The 25,089-nt window shown below is 38.3% G+C and overlaps 1 protein-coding gene across 1 annotated transcript in view; it reads left to right on the top strand.

The window, feature by feature from the left end:
- The first annotated feature begins 635 nt into the window (after positions 1-635).
- The window catches only part of LOC124283902, a 79,897-nt gene continuing 55,443 nt past the window's right edge, over positions 636-25,089 (top strand). Inside the window, 3 exon segments of the mRNA XM_046719939.1 lie at positions 636-721; positions 5,124-5,252; positions 24,822-24,851. Of these exon segments, the coding sequence (XP_046575895.1) occupies positions 5,163-5,252; positions 24,822-24,851 (120 nt within the window). The 5' untranslated portion in view covers positions 636-721; positions 5,124-5,162.

Here is a 25,089-nt window from a genome sequence, read left to right as displayed (position 1 = left end):
ATTTCAAAAGAAACTCAGACGGTTCTAGACTCGTTTTAGCTAAGGATGATACGTAGGAAGACATTTCATTAACTACGGGCGAGGAAATGTGCCATTTGCACATTCTAGCTGGGCCGCATCTGGTACCATTTTCCATTCTGTGTCCCGTATGGAAACTGGCAGGTGCGTCAACGGGCATAATATTTAACAAACAACTAGTTACAACTACAGTGAACCTCGGGTGAATGGGCAAACGCTTGTTCACTTCCTGAGCGTCTGGCAACAATGAGATGAACATAATATAATACTTATGATCTATTTTTAATGTAATTAGTATAATGCATTGTATTTGTATAATAATGCCTGTCATTTGTTTTGTTAATAATGAAAACACGGAAACTTACACGAATGATGAAGGCATTAATCGCCTGCACCATTTATACTACGGTATACATTATATCAGTGTGTACATTGATCTAGATACAATTATAAACATCTGTTTGTTATGTCGTATTATTAAACAACAAGATCATTTGAATAAACATGCGTATGGCAAATTTACACTGGAGGGTAGGTTCGCGTGAGGTGGCGACCTTAACTAATATCAGTTCTGAGGGAAAGAGCATCTCTTGGAAAAATTATGCTAATGTGCCAAAATGGCGACTCTTGAAGACGATAGAAGGAATTATATTAACAGAATATTGACTATTTTACCGTGATAACACAAAGAGAAAATGTAGTGGTAAGTTCATGGAGTTTTCAACTTTTGATATCCTCACTTTTATCCACGAAATTCTTATTGTTTCGGGACTGTGTCGATTTTACCAAAGCCTGTTACGGGCACCACTGCCAACGCTCGCAGACAGTTGAGAAATCGTGTATCGGCATGTGTGATACAGACATGTTGATATGAGATTTATTCAACGGGATTGTCAGGCTGGGACACAGTTTTTGATAGTTAGATGTAATGTTTGCCAGATTGGGTTGTTTGTGCCGTATTTTGCCGATTTGACAGAACTGATAGCAGCCATGGAGTTTGATCGATTTCTGTCTTCTTTTGATGTATATATGTGTATGCGAAGTGTACGCTTTCGGGGGAATATGGACGATGCGTATTTCAACCCATTTATTTTCATATCTAAAAATGTTTTAGTTTTATTATAAATTATTGTTTTGGTTTTGGTTATTTAATTACATTATTGAGCAATATTACTTTCATGAAATATCAAATATAATATGTGTTTATCAATCATGTCAAAATAACCTTTCATGTAAATAATTTTCATTTTTTCAGTGTTTGTGGTTTAATTCTCAAATTTATTGAGATGAAAAATGTGACATAGACAGATAAACAATTGATCATGTTGACTAAACCATGGATATGGTTATGATGGTGTGTTTTTAAAATTGTGTACATGGAATATATTTATGTTCATATGCAATTAGCATGAAAACCCTTGGGTAAATAATCATTTATCGCATTTTCTTAATCAATTTAAGTCAATATATGTTGAAAGATGTTGATGATCATGCTTTCAGTTACAGATTGCATTTTACAGGTCATCATTATCATCATAATCATCATAATGTTGCTGTCAGTTATTCAATCAGCTTCTCACTAAGATTGTAATTTGCGAGAGCAAGTCATACTTATAGGATGGCAAATGTTTCATACAGATATTACCATGATTAAATTAATCTCGTTTTCATCAATGTGTTTATCATATACTAGTATATGCTCATGTATCATCATAATCATGAAGAAAATGTTAGGTTATGACTTGTTTTATTTGCTGTTTATCATGTGTATTATGTTTATGAAACCATAGCAACTGTAATTATTATGGCTGATTATAAATATGATTCAATATGAAACAAACATACAATTTTTTTATATTTCACCCCTTCCTTAAAGCTGATCATGTTCAAGGTTATATATCATATAACTACCGTGTTACTGGTAATATAAGTCATACCGGTGGGATAAGTCATATGACTGTTAACCTTCTAGCACCTAACAGGCAACTTGGGTCATCTGGGGTAGTAATGTCTTGGCACCTTGAGAATGCACAAGGGCATGGAAACAGGCACTTTATATATAGCCTTTATCATTATCTATGTACATTACATATTCCTCAGACCGCCTCCGTGGTGTAGTGGTTAGAGCGTCCGCCAGGAGTGCGGAAGGTCGCGGGTTCGATCCCCGACCGCGTCATACCAAAAGACGTTAAAATATGGTACTTGTTGGTCCCTGCCTTACGCTCGGCATTAATGGGTACAACAAGGACTGGTCGGCTCAGAGTCAGTATAATGTGTCTGAGTGGGGTATTCATGCTTCACTGCGGCATGGTATCTCAGTGGGCTAGCACTATAAAACCAGCTTAAGTCTGGGCTAGTACAAGCAGCCGCACATACACATACACACACATGCACGTCGTCATATGAGCGAAATATTCTCAAGCACGACGTTAAACCCAATTCCACCACCACCACCACATATTCCTCATCAAAAAGACTTGTAGGTATCAAGTGTTCATAGCTTACCTGAATGAAAGAGGAGGTGTATGTCTTAGTGGTAGAGTGGATAGACCTTCTCCTCAGAGAGTGTAAGGTTTGGTAATTAAGCAGAGGTACAGATCAGCTGCGTATCTGCGTAAATTATGCAAATATTTACGTGAAACCTGAATTCCTATTAAGTCTATTGCGTTCAAGTACGCTTACATTTTTGTAAATACTCAATAAATTTTATTTTACATGCGTACAAACAAAAATAGATAAAATAACTGAGGTATATTGAGAGGTTCTTTTTCAGCACCAGGACTCGTTTCACAAAGCTATCGTAGCGCTACGACTCTCGTACCTCCTATACTCTAACATAGATTTACGACAGTCGTAGCGCTACGATAGCTTTGTGAAACAGGTCCCTGAACATGGCAACTTGCAGTCTTTCGAATCGTTTCTCATATTACAGATCAAAAATAAATAACAAACACGTAAACCAACATTTAAACTTAATATATTTTTACAATTAATGGAAAAAAATGATATTATAAAAGTAACACAATGAAACTGGTGTTGTACCCAGCTTCATTTCCAATCTCTGATTAAGAGTCAGTTAACGTTTATGTAATGGATCAAAATATGATGTTAAAACTCTAGGCCGAGAGGTATTTTTCCATGCTATATAATGCTGCATCATATTTGTTTTGTCTGCAGTTGAGGTCATGATTGAGGTCCATTCCATGCATTCATCAAGACCCGTGAAGATCCGGGTTAGAATTGATCTTCAGTAACCCATGCTTGTCGTGAGAGGCGACTAACGGGATCGGTGGTCAGGCTCGCTGACTTTGTTTACATGGCATTGTAACCCAAATTGCGTAGATCGATGCTCATGCTGTTGATCACTGGATTGTCTGGCCTAGACTCGATTATTTACAGACCGCCGCCATATAGTTGGAATATTGCTGAGTGCGGCGTAAAACTAAACTCACTCATTCTAACATGTCTAAGGATCCAAACGTTTCTCGCTAGTTGCTAAGCGCACCTACAACAATCTTACGCATATTCATGATGTTAAGGGGCAGTGGGGTAGCCTAGTGGTTAAACGTTGGCTCGTCACGCCGAAGACCCGGGTTCGAATCCCCACATGGGTACAATGTGTGAAGCCCATTTCTGGTGTCCCCCGCCGTGATATTGCTGGAATATTGCTAAAAGCGTCATAAAACCAAACTCAGTCAGTCAGTCATGATGTTAAACTTGAACCAAATTTCGTGTCACCACACCAGTTTTGATGGTCTACTGTCAATAACATCCATACCTCTAATGAGTGATAAGACCTGCCTGTCAACAGTCAACATGGATATCTTGCCTCGGCAAACTGAATGATAATCAGTTGATTAATTTATTGTGTACTAAGAACTCTCATTTGAGGACATTGATATAGCCATGATAACATTTACAAATTGTAAGATAACATTTTCAAGGGACATGGGTAGCATAGTGGTACAAGCGTCTGTCTGTTAGGGCTGGGACGATTGAATCGGAGGACACAGGTACAGACAGGACTAGTAACCTGCACATGTGCTAAGTCACGTGATAGATTGTTAAATGACAATAACACTGGTATTGTATGATTGCAGGACAAGTCGCCAATGTTCATATTTCTTTCTGATTAAGCAGTCTTTCCTCCTGACTTTGATATGGTTACATGAGGATAATGTTTCTGTCAAATTCTGTGTATGTTTGTTCGGATTTAGATCTGTATGCTGCCCTCCTTAGCATGCTTACTGATTACTGTGAGATTTTACCTGGTACTATTACCCTCACAGACACCTTTGTATCCAGCAATGCCTGTGTGAGGCTTTACCAAGTACTATTTCCCTTACAGACACCTTTGTATCCAGCAATGTCCTGTGTGAGATTTTAGCAAGTACTATTTCCCTTACAGACACCTTTGTATCCAGCCATGACTTCTGAGGCTCAGTGAGGGTCTACTAAGTACTATTTCCCTTACAGACACCTTTGTAACCAGCAATGCCTGTGTGAGGCTTTACCAAGTACTATTTCCCTTACAGACACCTTTGTATCCAGCAATGCCTGTGTGAGGCTTTACCAAGTACTATTTCCCTTACAGACACCTTTGTATCCAGCAATGCCTGTCTGAGGGTCTACCAAGTACTATTTCCCTTACAGACACCTTTGTATCCAGCAACGCCTGTGTGAGGCTTTACCAAGTACTATTTCCCTTACAGACACTTTTGTATCCAGTATATACCGTATATATATATGTGCAAGAGACTTTGTCAAGTACTATTTCCCTTACAGACACCTTTGTATCCAGCAATGAGCGCATGAGGGTTTATGAGGTACTATTTCCCTTACAAACACCTTTGTATACAGTATATATATGTGCATGAGACTTTATCAAGTACTATTTCCCTTACAGACACCTTTTTTATCCAGCAATGAGCGCATTAGAGTTTATGAGGTACTATTTCCCTTACAGACACCATTGTCATTGAGCACATGAAGGTTTATGAAGTACTATTCTCCTTACAGACACCTTTGTATCCTGTAACGCCTGTGTGAGGCTTTACTAAGTACTTGTTCCCTCGAGCGCATAAAAAATACTATTTTCCTTACAGACACCTTTGTATCCAGCAATGCCTGTGTGAGGCTTTACCATGTCCTCGGTGGTTGAAATGACGGATAGAAATGACAATGTCACCGCAGTTCAAATTTCCAGCACTTCTCACAGAGTGAATAATATAGGGGTAAGGACATTTTTTTATTTAGTTGTAAGTAGGGGTGGAATGGTACGTTCTTTCCACAGTGCGGTACATATTGTGGTACAAGGCCTTCAGTTCGGTACATGAGATGCAGAAATGCAGAAAATTGACAACAGGAGCGAAACCTTACGTTGTTCAATAACATGGATAAAGAATAGCCATACTCCTCGTTATCTTGAATGAACAAAACTGTCATTTTATGACTAGATAGAAATGATGGTAAGAAAACCTGAAATACCAAATTTTTGGATTGCATAAGGTATACCGAACTGAAGGCAAAATACCGCAGTTCTACTAATACTGCCGTATACCGTTTCACCTCTATTTTGTAAGGCTCAGTCCCTGGTGGCGATCATGGTGATTGGAACAAGCCAGTGTTCTGTTCATGCAGGAAGGATACTCTGTCAATATTGTTTGCCGGAATATGTGTTTTTATTTTGTTTTAATGTACGTATAGCAGGACAAAGTGCTACTTTACTCTACAGTGATGTAGTTCCTCCAGATATTCACCGCTGTCATATGTTACCTTGTTTACTATTATAAGACAAAATATTATGGATGTCAACTTCTTCTTTATTGTATACACAACATTTCTGGGCTGTTCCTTGCCCCTTCGTCAGCCCTTACTGAATGCTAAAGCCTTTAATAATGCAGGGCCTATATTTTCGAAGCTCTCTTAGCGCTAAGATAGTCGTAAGTTAATGTTAACGTATGGCACTTACGACTATCTTAGCGGTAAGAGAGCTTCGAAAATCTAGGCCCAGGTCTAGATTTCCTCAGGTTCTAAATCTCCCATCTCACTGGGGCGCCTTTTGAAATTACACGGAATTGTTTGTTTCTATCAAAATGATATATACTCATGGAAACAAATAAGGGAACACATGAAAGTACAAGTGTTCCTTTATTGTTTTCCAGGTTTCTTCACAAGGTGTGTATTGCACTGTGAGTGAAATTAAATAAATAAAGGAACACTTGTACTTTCATGTATTCCCTAATTCGTTTCAATGAGTATATTTTCAGAGACTATTCATTAGTCTATTACATCATCAGTAAAACAAGAGCCTGTTTATACTTAAGGTAGCCTTAGAAATGCGCCTTTGGGATTTAAAACCATAAAGTGGCTTCTAGTGGAGATGTGGATTGTGTGAGATGAAAATTGCGTCACAATGCATTGCTTGCTATTGTGTCCATTGTCACAAGTTGCCATGACGTCATAATCAAATGACATCACCATCCATCTGCCACTGAAACTAATTATCCGTAGTTTTTTCCACTCAGGTTACTTTCTACTGTTTACAACCTGAAAAAATTTGAAGAAGCAATTTGATTACAAACAGAATGTGACCCTGTTTTGATATCAATTGTAAACATCATTTTGGACAATGTTTAATACTCCTTGGCAAGCCTGGAGTTATCAAAAGTAAACTAAAAACTTTTGTCATTGCTTGTTGAAGACATGATATCAAACGATGCTCGAATGAGATTCTGTATATGTATTCAAACTAGCTCCTGCAACAGACAACCATTTAGTCAATCCTTTCATTAAGGATGCTGTTCAGAGATTTGTCTCAGTAAGCTTGGTTTTGAATGCTTGTTCAACCCGATTTTGTTTTTAGGTTGTCAGCACCATATCTGTGCTCTTTGGTTTCACCAAAGTAGATATCTAAGATTTGCATCACTTGGGATCTGCTCTCATGTGAAGCTGAAGGTCACTCACTCACTCACTCACTCAATGTGTGGTAGTATTGGGATGTGGAAGTTTTGGGATATAACCACTCAAAGATGTTTATTGTACTTAAGGCAACATACAAGTATACATACAGCATATATTACAGACATTTCACAAAACAAATTACAGTTCAGATCAGAGATTGCTTCTAAGCTGAGGATAACAGCATGTTTTACATAAGGCATTATATTACGTATTACTTTTTCATTTTTGGAGGATAGAATGTTAACAAAAGCAGTTGAAGGATATTTTAACCGATGATTATTTGGGATATATTGTCACTCACTCACAAAAATATTTAAACAAATTTCAATTCAAATCATGATTATGTTGGCACTTGCTTGGAAAACCTTTTTCCTGTTATCTGTTATGATTAAGATACTCTATCATGAAATGTTCTTGTATCATGAAAATATAACATACCAACAAACATATGCATTTCCTTTTCAATGCAAATGTCTGTTTTACTCATATATATATATTTTCTGAGACTTAGCGCATAGGTACAGATAAGCTGCGTATATGCGTAAATTACGCAAATATGTATGTGAAAACTCAATTCCTATTAAGTCTATTGCGTACAAGTACGCTTGAATTTTGGTAAATACTCAATAAATGTGATCTTACAAGCGTACACACGAAAATGTCAAATCTTAGCTTGAGTACCGGGGGTTAGGTAAAATAACTGTGGTATACTGAGAGGTTCTATTTCAGGACATGAACTTGACAACTTGCAGTGTTTCTAATCGTTCCTCATATTAGAGATCAAATATAGATAACAAGCACTAACATTTAAACTTTATTATATTTTCAAAATTAATGGAAAATGGCAAAATACCCAATTGTGTTTGAGTGAGGTGAGTACAATTTATTTGGTTACTCAAAGGAAAATTAGGATACTCAATTTAATTGAGATGAACACAAGCGAGTGCAGAACTCAATGACCCAAAAAGTTATCTGTAGCTCTGCTAGCTGGTGAAAACCACTATGACCCACTGCTGCGATATGGCAAGGAGCCAGTCAGCATGTACAAAAACCATTGATTCATGTGAGCACTGCAGTCATTTGACAGTCAGTTTGACAGGTGACCCGAGTCACATGATCCACATTGCTGTACCATGCTGTCAGGGGTGAAGAATTTGTCCCTGCTGATAGTTGATAGGTGTCATAGCTCGTTACAGGTGATGATGTCATAGGTCGTGACTCCGTTAGTTAGGGTTAAACTCGGCCCAGCTGGGAAACAAGGTAGAGTGATGTAGGTAGGAACGTGTTGTTGTCAGACTGCAACATTCTCCACTCACTGATGAACTGAAAATAACGGAGAACTTTTTTGCTACATTTTGGTCCTTTTCATACTTGATGTTTTGTAGGCTGTGTTAAAGGAAGTTTTGTGAAATTGGAGCATTCTCTATCCATTTTACTGATGAACGGAAAATAACGGAGAACATTTTTGCTATGTTGGGGTCCTGTCATACTTTGGCCTTGATTATTAGAAGGAAGGAACGTGTGAGAGTACAGTTTTTTTTACTCTTTTCACTGGTGAATGGAAAATAACAGAGAACATTTCAGCTGCAATTGGATCCTTTTCATGCTTTGGCCTTGATGTTTAGCTGACAGTGTTACGGGAAGGAATGTGTTGTCAAATTACTGTATTCTTTGCTCTTTTCACTGGTGAATTGAAAATAACAGAGAACATTTCAGCTGCAATTGGATCCTTATAATGCACATGACCTTGGTTTTATCGTGGCAACAGGAAGTTCAAGAACATACATGTTGTGTGAGATTTGAGCAGCCTTCACACTTTCCACTAAGGAAGTGAAAACAAGGAACACCTGGTGTTGGAGGCAGTGTTGCCGATGGCAACGTGATGTGATGCTGGAACCTTCTCGGCTCCTCCAACAGCCTTAGAGTAGAAACAGCATTATAGGTGGGATTGTTTTGCTCCGAGGTGTCATCTTTCTTGTCTGTTCTCACGGAGGAAGATCCAAAAGATTCAAGTCACAAACATAGATGATCAGAGCCATTGGGTAGATTTGTGTTACATCTTGACATGGTAAAGGTGGGAAGCTGTATCTAAGGTGATCAGAGCCATTGGGTAGATTTGTGTTACATCTTGACATGGTAAAGGTGGGAAACTGCATCTAAGTTGCTGTGAGATCGTGACGTTCACGACGCCTTTTCAATGGTGAATATCTAGCCTACTTTCTGTTTGTTTGTTTGTCTGTTGTTTAATGCTGCACTCAGCAATATTCCACAGAAGTACAGATAAGCTGCGTATCTGCGTAAATTACGCAAATATTTATGTGAAAACTCAATTCCTATTAAGACTATTGCGTACCCGTACGCTTGAATTTTTGTAAGTACTCAATAAATGTGATGTTACATGCGTACACACAAAAATGTCAAATCTTACTTGCGTACCAGTGGATAGATAAAATAACTGAGGTACATATATATTGAGAGGTTCTATTTCAGGACATGAACTTGACAACTTGCAGTCTTTCTAATCGTTTCTCATATAAGAGATCAAATATAAATAGCAAACACTGTAACATTTAAACTTTATTATATTTTTAAAATTAATGGAAAATGGCAAAATACCCAATTGAGTTTGAGTGAGGTGAGTACAAATTATTTGGTTACTGAAAGGAAAATTAGGATACTCAATTGAGATGAACACAAGCGAGTACATAACTCAATGACCCAAAAAAGTTATCTGCAGCTCTGATTCCAGCTTTATAGCAACGGTCTGTAAATATTAGAGTCGGGCCCAGAGAAACCTATATTCTGATGCTGCACTGATGTTGTAATTGTTGTTAATTGTAGAGGAAAGTTCCTACGTACCCCCCGCCTATTTTTGTGATGAGCAAACGCTGCAGTTTAGTCTATAGTTTATAGTTAAAAATTAGGTGGGGGTGCGTAATAAACTCTTACCATTGTAGACAGAGTTACCTTGCTCTCTGGTCGTCAGGAGCGGTGAGATCACTGTTGGACTCTGTAGATGTTGGCAGACGTCCAGATACTGAACATGATGGCCGAACTGTGTTTATTGTAGAAACATGCTATGTATGGCAACAAGTTTTTGAGATCTCACTTCCTCCATTTTTTTTCCATATACAAAGCAAGTATCATAAATATTTGGATTTGTCAGGCGTGGATGTGTTAATATTTGGGAAACCTTGTTTGTACATGTCTCAGTGTTGTGATGGAGCTCAGTGACGTCACAGCAAACAGTGGTGATATATTTGGAAGCTGTGTAGTGTAGATGGGATAATATTGTAGAGGTTGAGGTTGTCGCAGTGTTCAAGATGGAGATTCCTGATTCACACTCTGAGTAATGGAAATGCTTTGGAAAAAGATGCCTGTGACAACTTTGTGGTCAAGATCGAATTCTAGAAATAGACTTCGGTGATACGACTAAAAACAGTTAATGATACTGTGGCAGATAGTGAGGATACGTTGGCTACATGGATGGTACACATCTGATTCTCGTATTCAAGTGACGTACAAGCATGGATATTATGATGGTAGGTTATTTGTCATTTATAGACGTGATAAAGGCTTGACATATATATCGAATAATTATTTATGTTTTTTCGTCCTCTGAAACAAGTTATAAGAAAACAAATTGCAAATGATTATCGATATGAAAATTGGGTTTTTGATAATAATATCTTTCATAAACTTTTGTGATACTGATAGTATAAATTTTTAATTTACTCACACATTACACAAAGTTCTGTCTTTATTCATGGGCTGCTTCTAAATTATGTTCAGGATTATGTTAGGTTGATCAGTTTGTGCTGAATGAGTGACCTATGTCAATATAATTGCTGAACTCACACATCAATCTTGACTGTTTAGGGCTTGTACCAGTCACTTATATATAGATATGTTTCATTCCATTTATTGAATTTTTAAAATTTATAGAAAAAAACAAAAGTAGAAACAAACAACGCAATAATATTAATAAACCAACAAATTATACTGCTGACGACTTGGTTTATGCCTGTCATTGTATCCTCATCATATACATCAATGCTCATGATGTCAATCACTGGATTGTCCAGTCAGGACTGGAGTGAGTGAGTGAGTTTAGTTTTATGCCGCACTCAGCAATATTCAAGCTGTATTGTGGCGGTCTGTAAATAATCGAGTCATGAGCATCGGTCTACGCAACTGGGATACGATGACGTCAACCAAACCAGCGAGCCTGACCACCCGATCCCGTTAGTCGCCTATACGACAAACATGGGTTACTGAAGGTTCATTCTAACCCGGACCTTCAGGGGTTGGTCAGGACTGGATCACAAACAGACTGCTCACATAAAACTGACATTCCCCCCCCCCCCAAAAAAAAAAAAAAGAAAGTAAAGAAACAAATAAAATTTGATTAATTCATCACAGTGGGATCGTAAGTAAGTAGTTGTTATGCGAGCTTGAAGCAAAGTGAAATGGGGTTTAGCATTGTCACGTTCAAGATTATCAAACTACAGGCCTACTCTGTGGGCAGACAATCTCTCCTCTAGACCATTCAAACCCTCCAGTATGTCCAGAATACAAAACTGCAGTCATTCATAATCTAAAGAGTATCTGTATGGATAAAACGGCTGGTTGGTTCAGAGTTAGTATCCTTTGCGAGTGTAGTCTCCCTGTAAAACTGCGGAATCATAACTCAGTGCTATGGTGCTAAACATGATATTAATCTAGTTCTGGTTCGCCCACCCACACACCTTGTGGGTTGCTAAGTCATTTTAGTAATCTTCATCACGATATTTTACCCAGTTTCACCTCTCTGGAATATAAACATGCTACTAGACTAACAACTACCGTATATGACTGTCTATAAGACGACCCCATGGATAAGACAACCCCCAAACTTGACCCTTAAAATCAGTGTCAAAATGGTATGTTTCGTGCATAAGTCGATCCCCCGCGATGGGATCCTAATCGCGGCAAACACAGACCACAGACAACTGGCAGTTACCAATAATTATAACTTTGGTCCACATTATTCAAAGAATTCACTGTCATATATATTGTGTCTACTCACGGATCGAAACGAAGTGTAGTTGACAGAAAATGCATAATATATTTTGCTTCTCTAAATATCATATTTATTGTAGCAACAAACTGGCTTGCTTATTTTACCCCATTCAACAATCACGAACTGATTACCTACCTCGTTTTCCATTGACTGCTAGTTTACAGTAACATCGGTAAAATGTGTGAATTTAAATGGCTCCCGTATTTTACCCCATTCCATGTGCTTACCACGTTCATGAGGGTCCGTTATAACCTTAGTGTTGATTATATATATTTTACATAAAACTGTAAATAAAATTACACAATGCTAGGATATATTTCTTTGGGTTAAATAATAGTATTCTGTATTATATTTTACTGGCGACTTCGTCAGAATTCATCCCGTTATATTATTGTGCATGTTTGAACTTGTTAAGCTGGAAAAGCGTGTGCATAGCTGATTACTATTTCGGCTCAAATACACACGGTAATCTTAATTAATTTATAGAGCAAAAACTGTAACTAAAATTACACAATGCTAGGATATATTTCTTTGGGTTAAATAATGGTATTCTGTATTATATTTTACTGATGACTGCGTCAGAATTAGATCCCGTATATTATTGTGCATGTTTGAACTTGTTAAGCGGAAAGCGTGTGCACAGCTGATTGCTATTTCCGGCTTTGTGTACGAGACAAATACGCACGGTAATCTTAATCCCTGCAAATAATACAATGCCCAGCAAAAACAACTTATAACTTAAAAGGTAAATAATCTTGTCTAGTGATGTTTAATTGCAAATTTGACGTCTCTACTGACAAAGTCGTCTTCTGTTGTTTGTTCACGCGAAGTCATATGATGTTGTTTTCTTACCCCTGGAAAAAAGTTTGATGAAAGCGTAACCCATGGATAAGACGACCCCCTTCTACAGACTGCTTTTTTGGTCCTCAAAATTCGGCTTATAGACGGTCATATACGGTAGTCTCTGAAATGATAATATTTTACAGGAAATAAGCTCATATTGGACAAAATAAAATATAATGAAAAGGAGCCCTGAGACTTTCATTATCAGAGGCCCTGAAGCTGTGGAAATCTAGACTTGCCACATCTTCCAGGCGTGCATGGGCTTTCTTGGATATATTTGCTTCAGGGTCAGTATGACAGACTAACTTGTCACATGCTGGTTTCATTTGGCCATGCTCATTGAGACTACGGTTACAAGTGTTATCCTGTGTATTTGCTAAAGGAGCTGTAGTTGGAATCAATTGGAGTTGCCTGGTAGCTGTTTTAGAAGCACCCTGAGTTTTACTTATTACTTCCCATAAGTACATGGCTTGTCACACCAAAGTACCAGGTTCTATTTCCCACATGGGTACAATGTTTAAAGCCCATTCTATGCTGTTGATCATTCGACCCGAGAAGGTCCGGGTTAGAATATTGATCTTCAGTAACCCATGCTTGTCATAAGAGGCGACTAACGGGATCGGGTGGTCAGGCTCGCTGACTTGGTTGACACATGTCATCGGTTCCCAATTGCACAGATTGATGCTCATGCTGTTGATCACTGTATTGTCTGGTCCAGACTTGATTATTTACAGACCATCGCCATATTGCTGGAATATTGCTGCGTGTGGCGTAAGACTAAACTCACTCACTCACTATTGATCATTCAAAATTATTTCCAGAATTATTCTTACAACCTTTCATTCTGACCTGTGAAATCTGGGTGAAAATTGGTCTTCTGTAATCCATGCTTGTAAGAGGCTGACTAACGGCATCAAATGGTCATGCTTGCTGGTGTGAAGCCCATTTCTGGTGTCCCCTACCGATACTGCTGGAATATTGCTAAAAGCGGCATAAGACTAAACTCACTCACTCACTCCCATATAATAAGATGTGTTAACGATACATGAGTGAACTTTGTTAATTCCAAAGGGAAACATGATTTGCCGAATGAATTTTGTGTCGATTTGGGTCTGATGATATTAATACTTAATAGTGAGTGAGTATGGTTTTACACCCCTTGTAGCAATATTCCAGCAATATCGCGGCGGGGGACACCAGAAATGGGTTTCACACATTGTACCCATGTGGGGAATCGAACCCAGGTCTGCGGCATGACGAGCAAACGCTGTAACCACTAGTCTACCCCACAGCCCCATAATACTTAATAGTTTAGTAATGAAACAGTTTATTAAGTGTTTTCCTGTAAACAGAATACAAGAATACTGAAATATAGATTGCTGAAACCTATATGGCGTAAAACTTTGATACGTTTTTTTAAAGTAATTCTCTATAGATTTTTTAAGCCAATATATAGTAGAGTAAATGTATGTGATTTTTATCCCCACTGCGTTTTACCTTCATGTTAAGCTATCTCAAGAACCATTCACTGGATTTTCTTCATACTCAATACCAAGCTTTATCTAGGGAAGGCGCAGGGCCCAGTCGATTTTGGTGACCTTCACATAATTTTCAAGGTCATGGCAACACCTTGAAGATTTCAGCATGTTAACCTGCATGTTAAGCTATCTCAAGAACCATTCACTGGATTTTTTCATATTCAAAACCAAGCTTTATGTAGGGAAGGCAGGGCCCAGTCAATTTTGGTGACCTTAACATAATCCAAGTACGTTGGCCGTAATTCCATCAATGGGCTGAGCCATATTAGCTGCTAAGTGATATGTTTACAGATCAACCTGCCAACTATTGTATGAAGGTTTAGTATAATCTGATCGATCACAAAGACACAGCAATTGGATTTTTATTACGTGGTCTGACTCTTTCTGTGTGCACTATGTGACCTTTCAGCAAAAAGTACATTTGTATCTCAATCCACAACAGATTCTGAAACTTGGCGCTGATTACTGTGGAAGTGGTGTTTTGAAAATATGTTCACAGAAATCAAATCCAGTTGTAAAGATGGCTGCCATGGCAGACATATTGAAAATGTGTTTCACTCATACTAAGCGAGTGTGAGTGAGTTTAGTTTTATGCCACACTCAGTAATATTCCATCTATGTGGTGACGGTATGTAAGTAATTGAGTCAGGACCTGTGATCAACAGCATGAACATCGATCTACAACATAGGGATATGATGACATGTATCAACCAAGCCAACGAGCCTGACCACCCCATCCCATTAGTCACCTCTTGTGAGAAGCATGGGTGATTGAAGATCTATTCTAGCCCGGATCACAAATACTTAAGTCTTAAGCGTGTTATTATGTAAAGGGATTCCTTTTTTATGTATCCAAATCTCTATGTTTATCGGGGCAGTGGGGTAGCCCCAGTTTTGAAGATGGCTGCCATGGCAGACATATTGAAAATATGCTTCACCCTTACTTTATGTTTATCAGAGCAGTTGGGTAGCCTAGTAGTTATTGCGTTCACTTGCCACACTGCAAACTTGGGTTCAACTCCACGTGGGTTCAATGTGTGACGCCAATTTCTGGTGTTATGTTTGCTCTATGTTTATCAGTTTCTGCAAGTGGTGTCTGATAGTGATATTCAGGTTTTATATTGCTATTATTACATCAAATTAGTTATATAGATGAAATAATGCTGATGCATCATTCAGTTTTAACTCACTCACTCATTTGAACATGTCACAATTTGCACAGGGACCAAAATATATTTCTTCATTGTTGCATCAGGCCTAAAGGGAATGTTATGGTTCCGATTACCCGACCGACCCTTGAATTCTGGTGCCCACCCTATTTTTGTAAGCAGACTTAATAAAATAAGCTTTCAGATACCATTGTTTTTTTCCCGGCACTGAAAGATATCGATCATTCTGATAGGGAAAGTTGATATGATGGCTGCAAGCTTGATCGAATAAACAGTTGCACACTGATATATGTGTGGTGTAGTGGTTAGAGCGTCCGCCCAGAGAGCGGAAGGTCGCGGGTTCGATCCCCGACCGCGTCATACCAAAAGACGTTAAAATATGGTACTTGTTGGTCCCTGTCTGGCACTCGGCATTAATGGGTACAACAAGGACTGGTCGGCTTGGAGTCAGTATAATGTGTCTGAGTGGGGTATTTCTGCTTCACTGAAGCATGGTATCTCAGTGGGCTAGCACTATAAAACCAGCTTAAGTCTGGGCTAGTACAAGCAGCCGCACATACACATACACACGCAAGCATGTCGTCATATGAGCGAAATTTTCTCAAGCTCGACGTTAAACCCAATTTCACCTCACCTCACCTATAGTTTGTACTTTCCTTCTAAAAAAAATATGTAAAAAAAAGATTCCTACCTAGCTACCCTAAATTTGAAAGAGGTGTAATCGGAACCACATCATTTTTTAATTTGGCCAAAGTTTCAGTATAAATTTCCAATTAAAGTATGAAATGATGTAACAGTTATGCCGCCAAGATGTTAACAATACAACATCGTGATGTTGTTGTTACAATATCTTGATGTTAACAACACAACATACATTGACATATACCTACGGTACACAAGCAGAATCCAAATTTACCATGTTAATTATTAATCAACAGCTCTTTTTCACTATTTCCTTTTGCAAAGCTTTTCCAAATCAGCAGATCAAACACAAGACCCGATCTGACCTAACATTATTGCATTCTATTTGTGCGAGCTTCCTGCGATGTAGTCGAGGTTGCAGAGTAATTTAGCTTAATGACACATAGAGAGAAATTTCGCTAACTGCGCGTCTGCTCGCGAAATGTCAGACAAACATAAGACTACTCTGAGGCTGAGAACTTGGCAAACACTCAAACTTTGTCCAATGTTTCTGTGGCTAAGTACGTTAAGCCAGCCACTATGGAATAAAGAACAGCTGATTACTTCTTAGACAGTATGTGTGACATTTTTGTTGGAACATTTGATTGATATATTTGAAAGATTGCTGAAAAAGAGTGTGTGTTTGTTTGTTATTTAACACTGCACTCAGCAATTTGCCAGCTATATGATGGTTGTGTTGAAATAATCAAATCTGGACCAAGCAATCCAGTGATTGACATCATGAGCATCCATCAATACAACAGGTTGACATGCATCAACCAAGGCGAGTCAAATACCGATTAACAGTATACGATTGATGTTTCAATATTAAAAAACACTTTTGATGAATTCTATTTATCATTTTCACATAACTCTTTCCCCTTGATGAAATGATCGCATCAAAATTAAAATTAACATCAGAAACGTATGTCATGTGTAGTGATACATGTTTTCTATTGCCTTGTGAACCAAACTGTACAACCTCTTAACTCCTTTTGTATCTTCATTTACTGTAAAAAGAAAGTTCCTTGGATCATTTAAAAAAAAAACTTGAATGAATAACGTTTTAGTAAAGGTAACAGCAATTATTCTGTGTCATTTCATTTCTTCTCTTGTACGATTTCGCTAATATTTAGCTTTCAAATCAAACCAAATCTTACTCAAAAGAATCCTGCTCCCAGTTATCTAATTTGCATATCTACTTGCATACTTATGTCTTTGAGGTATGAAGTAAACGTATTTATGTTAAAAATGTACGCCAAAGATAAATGATTCAGTTAAATGATACAAATTTGCATGACTGAATTGCCATTCAATACTGTAATATAGATAGCCTTGCTCCAAGGCTGTACTGAATGCTGAGCCCATGGATTTACAGTAATTCTATCCTTCAAAGAGGCAAGTCTAGATAAGCAGACGTCTAAGGACCTCTAAATGGCCTTGTGTATTTCATAGCTTTCGGCCATGGGAGCCGTGCCAATTAACACGTATCAGAGGGGTACACAAAGTCTGCAGTCTAGACTACCAGTTGTCCGACTTCCATTTTTGTGGAAGCTGCGTGGCTGAGCGGTCTAGGTGTCTGACTTTGTGTGCTGGCGATTAGGTGCCTGACTCTGAGGGTGTGGGTTTGAATCCTGGATGGGACTCAACCCAACAAAAGTACTAGAATCTGTACTTTACTAAGAAAGTGTAATCCCAAGTATAACATATGTGACCTCAGCCTGTTATTTATTATTTTTTAGAAATTATCATTTAAACTATTAATATTTTCCTAAGAGACTTCTGCAAGTCTATAAAAAAAGACTGTACGGGTTGCCCAATTGTCTAAGGGACCACAATTTGCAGTGCAGAGTCATGTCCCTTAGGAAGGCCAGCATCCTGTGAAATCTAGTTTAAATCCCAATCCTGAAAATGTTTCTTGGTTTGTGAGAATCATACTTAGGCAAGTGAATTTGTTCAAAATTGCTTCTGTTCACCCAGCAGAAAATGGGTACCTAGTGGGATAAATCATGTGACTATTAACCTTCTAGCCCCTCACAGGCAGCTTGGGTTATCCGGGGTAATAATAACCAGATTGTTTGGGCGCTTCGAGCATGCATTGTGCATAGAGAAATGCACATGATAAATGGTGTCCCCCGCTGTGATATTGCTGGAATATTGCTAAAAGCGGCGTAAAACCAAACTCAGTCAGTCAGGCAGTCAGATAAATGGGCTATTATTATTATTGTTAATATTACTTGTCCTTCTGGTAAATGTGAAGCTGGCATCACTCCCGTTTTCCTTCTTCATGAAGTTGTGATGTAAGTGAAATACTGTTCAAATTGATGTTAAACCAGAAGTCATTCACTTACTCAAAGTGGTAATACCCAAGCACATCTGAATTACATCGCCACCAACATGTTGTTCATCTGGTGCTTCCGTGATTACATCATAAACAAGGAATGTTGTCAGGCTGCCAGTATCCCCATCCTGTCTTGCTCAGCACATGCTGGCTCATGTAAAGACAGAGTGGTTGAACATTGTGTTGGGGCATTCACACACTGTTAGATACAATATATTAACACCGGTCGATAAAAGTAATAAACTCTGGGGCTTGTGAAGTGTTGATATATTTGTAATCAAAGAACAGGGTGAGATTCTGTTGATCATTCAAAATTATTTCAAGAATTATTCCAACAACCTTTCATTCTGACCTGTGAAGTCTGGGTTAAAATTGGATTTAAGCAACATATGCTAGTCGTAAGATGCGACTGACAGGATCAAATGGCCATGCTTGCTGGCGTGAAGCCCATTTCTGGTGTCCCCTGCTGTGATATTGCTGGAATATTGCTAAAAGTGGTGTAAAACCATATTCAGTCAATCTTTTTGCTGACTTGGCTGACACATGTCATCGTATTCCAGTTGCGTAGATTGGTGCTCTTGATGTTGATCACTTGTTTTGTTGGGGAAGGGAATACCTGCCTCCACTATTTACGGGGATATTTTTATTGTTCCAAAACACACAAAACTGACTCTTGTAATTTGTCATGTTTTTATTTAAATATATCTGAACATATCTGATTATTCCGTCAGAACTTATAGCTCCATGGATCAGATATTGATGGCTGTGTTTCGACTCACTCTTAATGGTATAACAAGATCAGTGGCCTCAGTCAATAACCTCATGACCAATAGATTACATCATATTCAGACAATGTGTCAGTATGATGTCATACTTCAACTGACCAATCAGCCTCCAGAACTGATAAGATGAAGATGCTGATTAAGGGAAGTTATAACTCTTCTTCTGACAAGCCTTGCAGGGAATTTCTGTTTGGTTAGAAACCTAGAGCAGCTGAGGATGTAACAAGAATGAACATTCAGCTGTCATATCTATACGTCACGTCCATTAATCCATGAATGTTAATGTCCAATATATGTCTACATTACTTAAGTCCATTTTATATTTTGTGATAATAAGGGGCTTTTAATATTGAGCAGTCAAATATTGTTGAAATTAGTGTTCTGAGTTTACTCCAAAATTTGTCTACATGGTGTATTGCAGGGCTCCAGATAAGGGCCGTATCGGCGTATGTACGGATAAAAAATATGCACGATACAGTAGGAAATAATTTAGAAAACGTAGCAGATACGCACCACAGCAATCGTGTACGGTCTTAGAATCATTTACAGACGTATTTATCTGAAAAAAGTATTGTTTTATTGTTTATTGACCTGTTTACACAAGTGTAGCAATGTTGTGGTGCATATATGAAACGAAACACAAGATTACTGATAGTCCATTAGCTTCCATTCAGTACTCTAAATGTACACTTAAGGTTTTCCAGTACTCAATATTGAACAAATAAGGAGTACATACTCCTGATGTTGAAAAATTATCTGGAGCCCTGGTGTATTGTATCATTCTCTATCTGCCTTGGTCATTTTTTTCTTTTTGTGGAAGAGAAGAGAATTGTGTTAATAGTTTTGAATTTGAGAAGTCAGAATTTGGTAACACTATTTCCCTTTATGAATTTGGCTGTTTTTGATATTGAAATATTTAAATTAAAAAAATAATTAATTAATAATGTTGTGAATGCTAACTCATCGTTGTCATCATCACCACAACCATGACCATCATCATCATCATCATCATCATCATCATCATCATCATCATCATACCAAGGAAGGTCCGGGTTAGAATTGATCTTCAGTAACCCATGTTTGTCGTAAGAGGCGACTAACGGGATCGAATGGTCAGGCTCGCTGACCAAGTCAGCGAGCCTGACCACTATTTTTTATTGAATAGATGCAACCTTTCAAGATAGCGTTGTTAGCATCTACACAGAAACGTCACATCTATTCAATAAAGAAGTTGTCTATCTTTAAAAACAACAACAACAACAACAAGAAACCCTTGTCAGATAATATCCGATTTCATACCCTATCATCAAGCCCGCGGAGATCCAGGTTAGAATTGGTCTTCGGCAACCCATACTTCAAAGGCGTGACTAACGGGATCAGGTGGTCAGGCTCGCTGACTTGGTTGACACATGTCATTGCATCCCAATTGCGCAGATCGATGCTCATGCTGTTGATGATTGGATTGTCTGGTCCAGACTTCGATTATTTACAGACCGACGTCATATAGCTGGAATATTGCTGAGTGCGGCGTAAAACTAAACTCACTCACTCACTCATCATCAACAACATCATCGGTTATGAGTCACTTGTTGGCATAGTTAACACAAGTCACTGGGCCGAGGCGCACGACACCGAACTGCAACAGCAGAAGCTGTATTGTGAAATGAGCTTGTTGCTGAAACATCTGTAACCTCAATACAGAAAATAGCATCGTATGTATTGATCTGAAGTTAGGTCATACTGAACAGTATTGATTTTGTTGAGCCGTTTTAGATTCAGTGTGTTACACAAGTTGGATATTACTCATATTATCCACCACTTCATTTGCCATGTGTTGTTAATGTCAGTTTCATTGATTGACAGTGACTGACATAAAGTCATATCTCCCGATCAGTGCCTCAAGCCCACAGAACTGTATATTATTATCCCCCGCAACGTGTTTTGTGGGGGGGTATTAAAATGGACTCCGTGCATGTGTCTGTGCACATTTGTCTTTTCCGGAACAGAACTTTAAAACCGTTCACTATTTCTTCACCAAACTTGGCACATGGATAGATCTGGTGGTGTACTGGTGCCTTTTGGTAGTTTTGGAATTCTGAATAAAATATTTTAGGCGTTTCCATGGCAACAAGTTTGACTTAGACTGAAATTGGTGGTAGTGCTCTTTTCCAGAGCAGAACTTTAAAACCTTTCAATACTCTCCAAACTTTTCTACATAGATAGAAAATATACTGACATAATCATAACTTTTAGACATATTCAATGAAGAGTATTTTGCCATTTCCATATTGCATGACAAGTTTCTTCTTTGTACATAGAAATTGGGGTTAGCCCTTTCTGGTTAAAATTTCTAAAACCTTTCAATACTCTCCTTCCATTTTCACAATGGTACACACCAAAATATTTGACATTTCTGGTAACTTGTAGACATATTCATGGAATATTGCTTTGCCATTGGCGGATACTCAGTCAGTCAGTCTTCTTTACATAAGGGCAACATTATTTTTATGTGTTTCTCGAAGCCACCATGATCTAAAGTTAGGTTGGTCGGGTTTAAAATACAAAGAAAGAGAATTAAACAATCTTGATTACTTCATATCAACAACAATAACAATTACATGGGTTAAGCCCATTTCTTGTCCCCATGCGTGAACTTGCTGAATATTGCTACTATACTTTCACTGACTCATTTAACAATTTAACACTTCCTTAACTTTGATTCTACTATATCTTGACTGTTTAGGATTATGGAAATCTGCATGGAAAAGAATATGCCTGTTCTGTTTTCTTTGGTGGGCAGTGGGGTAGCAGGGTTACAGCGTTAAAATAAGCCAAAGACCGGGTTCGAGTCCCCACATGGGTAAAATTTGTGAAGCCCATTTCTGGTGTCCCCAATCTGGAATATTGCTAAGAGCAAAAACCATACTCACTCACTCACTCTTTGGTATTCAGGAATTAAAATATGTATGCAGCAAAATCATTTGTTGTCAAATCTGCAGGTTTTGAATCTTTAACACAGAGAAAATTAGCATCAAAACAAAGATAAAATGAACTCCTACAAAGAACTACACAGTTACATCATTGCCTGTGTTTCTATTGCAAATCACTGGATTGTCTGGGCCAGACTCGATTATTTACAGACCGCCGCCATATAGCTGGAATATTGCTGAATGCGGTGTAAAGCTAAACTCACTCACTCACTCTAGGCGATGGGGTAGACTAGTGGTTGAAGCGTTCACTTGTCATGCTGAAGACCCGGGTTCGAATCTCACATGGGTACAATGTGTGAGGTCCATTTCTGGTGTCCCCTGTAGTGATATTGCTGGAATATTGCTAAAATCTGCGTAAAACCATACTCACTCACTTACTCACTCTCTCACCTACAAACCTTTTTCCTCTGACACTGGAAATACTCAACTGAAAGAGTAGTTGGTAGGTTGACTTGGTCGACACATGTCATTAGTTCCCAATTGCACAGATCGATGCTCATGCTGTTGATCACTGGATTGTCTGATTTAGACTCAATTATCTAGAGACCGCCGCCATATAGCTGGAATATTGCTGAGTGCGGCGTAAAACTAAACTCACTCACTCTCACTCACTCACTTTCTGTTTGTGAACATTGATAATGTAGGCTGTGTCTGGTGTGGAAGTTACGCTGAAGGGGTCGTTGTCGGCACAGGTACTACAGATATGTACCCCAGGTACGTTTCTGTATACAGACATGTACCCTAAACAAAGACAAACTACAGAAACGTACCCGGTACCCTAAACGACGGATGAGTCCATATTCCGCAACCCAAAACCGAAACCGTATGTAGTTGTTCCCGTTCAGCTGATTGCGAGTGGTGTACGTTGTGCACCGTGACATATTCGTTACTGTGTATGCTCTTATATAACGATATCAAATGCATCTAATACAACAGTATGACCGTTCCGATGAAGAAAACTCCACAATGCAGAATGGAATCGTCCAAGGGTACGTTTCTGTATTCTGAATTTGGCTAGGGTACACATCTGTAGTACCCATGCTGACAATGACCCCTTCAGTGGAACTTTCTGCTAACCAGCTTCAGCAGCAGAGATTGGTGATGTCATTCGATTGTGATGTCATGGCAACCGATGATGTAACAGTGCTCCGCAAGGGATTGTGATGTAATTTCATTGCATTGATGTGGTCAGCGAGGTCAGATGATAAATAACCGTTGTCATTGTTTAGTAACAAAAGAACCTTGTAAGCATATTATCACTCTTGTGTTGAAAACATCAGCCAGTGACACTGAACTTTCAGGTGTATTTTGCCATGATAGAAATATTCGCTAAACATTAGCATGCCATGTACTGTTTATTTATTCAGACAGTTGCATTATTTGCGTCTCCATGACACAGTTCATGAAAATACTAATTCTTACAGAGGTTTTGGATCAGTCAGTTTCATAAAACAAAATATTTTGTAATTTTAGCCTGAGCTTTAGCAGGCAGGCTGTTCATTCATGCAGGTGGCTATAGGTCAGACTGACCCAGCTGGCCAACAGCTGCACTTCTGTCAGGGTGACACTGTTGTATGTCAATTTCCTTGTTTGCATAAGTCTGCTGTTTCGGAGGGCAGTAGGGAATTTCAGCAAAATCTGTGTTTTAGGGGAGTTAACTTCGGCAAAATCTGTGTTTTGGGAGAGTTAATTTCGGCAAAATCTGTGTTCATGGGGGGTTTGATTTCAGCAAAATCTGTGTTTTGGGAGAGTTAATTTTGGCAAAATCTGTGTTTTGGGGGGGTTGATTTCAGCAAAATATGTGTTTTGAGGGAGTTAAATTCAGCAAAATCTGTGTTTGGGGGAGTTAATATCAGCAAAATCTGTGTTTTAGGAGAGTTAATTTTGGCAGAATCTGTGTATCCAGGACCTAACTTTTGATTATTATGTATGAAATATTAAGTAGTATTATCAGTAGTTCGAACAATGATCTTTTAAAACACAGAGTATACTCAAAGAAAAATTATGTTTATGATGTCAGTGAATAGCAAAAAGTATATAATTTGGATTAGTTATATAAGGGCCAATGGTAAGACTTACGCCCGTACCCCCCCTAAATTTTAAAGAGGAGGAAAGATTTATTTGAGTGGCATTGTTAGAAGTTGGATATGTTTTTCAGTATGTTAAAATGCAGTTAAAGAAACATGTTAAAAATCGTCCTTATCAGATGAGGAATATATATTCAGGTGATATGATTTGACAAGAATGAAATTTAAGGGGGGATATGGGCGGAAGTCTTTCCGGGCCAATATCCAACTGATAAACCAATATTAGCTGCACTGTCTTCTTTCAGCTTTGTTATTATTTGCTATTTATGTTTTATTGCCATTTCGTATGTTTACTTTGTGAACTTTTTGCTCTTTTTATGCTTCACTGCTTTCTTCAACTTTTCTAGGCTCTGAAATTCCGACAGCGTCCAATGAAGGTAAATGCTGCACGTTTTTGTTTGCTTGCTTTAGCCTGCTCTCGATACCATAACCATATTAGTCTTGTCAGTGCGCCCCTCATATTGATGGTTGTCGTGGTTACAAGATTTCTGATTCTGACATTGCCTTGTAACGTTGTTAGTGGAAGTGAAATTGTCTGACAGTGATGTGTAATTAACATTGAATTAAACTAATTACATGATTGAGGTGTTCATGCTGTGCTGCATCCCGCTTCTC

The sequence above is a fragment of the Haliotis rubra genome, unplaced genomic scaffold (assembly GCF_003918875.1).
Source record: "Haliotis rubra isolate DU_JTF1 unplaced genomic scaffold, ASM391887v1 Scf324, whole genome shotgun sequence".
Taxonomy (NCBI): Eukaryota; Metazoa; Mollusca; class Gastropoda; order Lepetellida; family Haliotidae; genus Haliotis; species Haliotis rubra.
The sequence above is the reverse complement of the archived record's forward strand: the minus strand, read 5'-3'. Positions and strand labels throughout refer to the sequence as shown.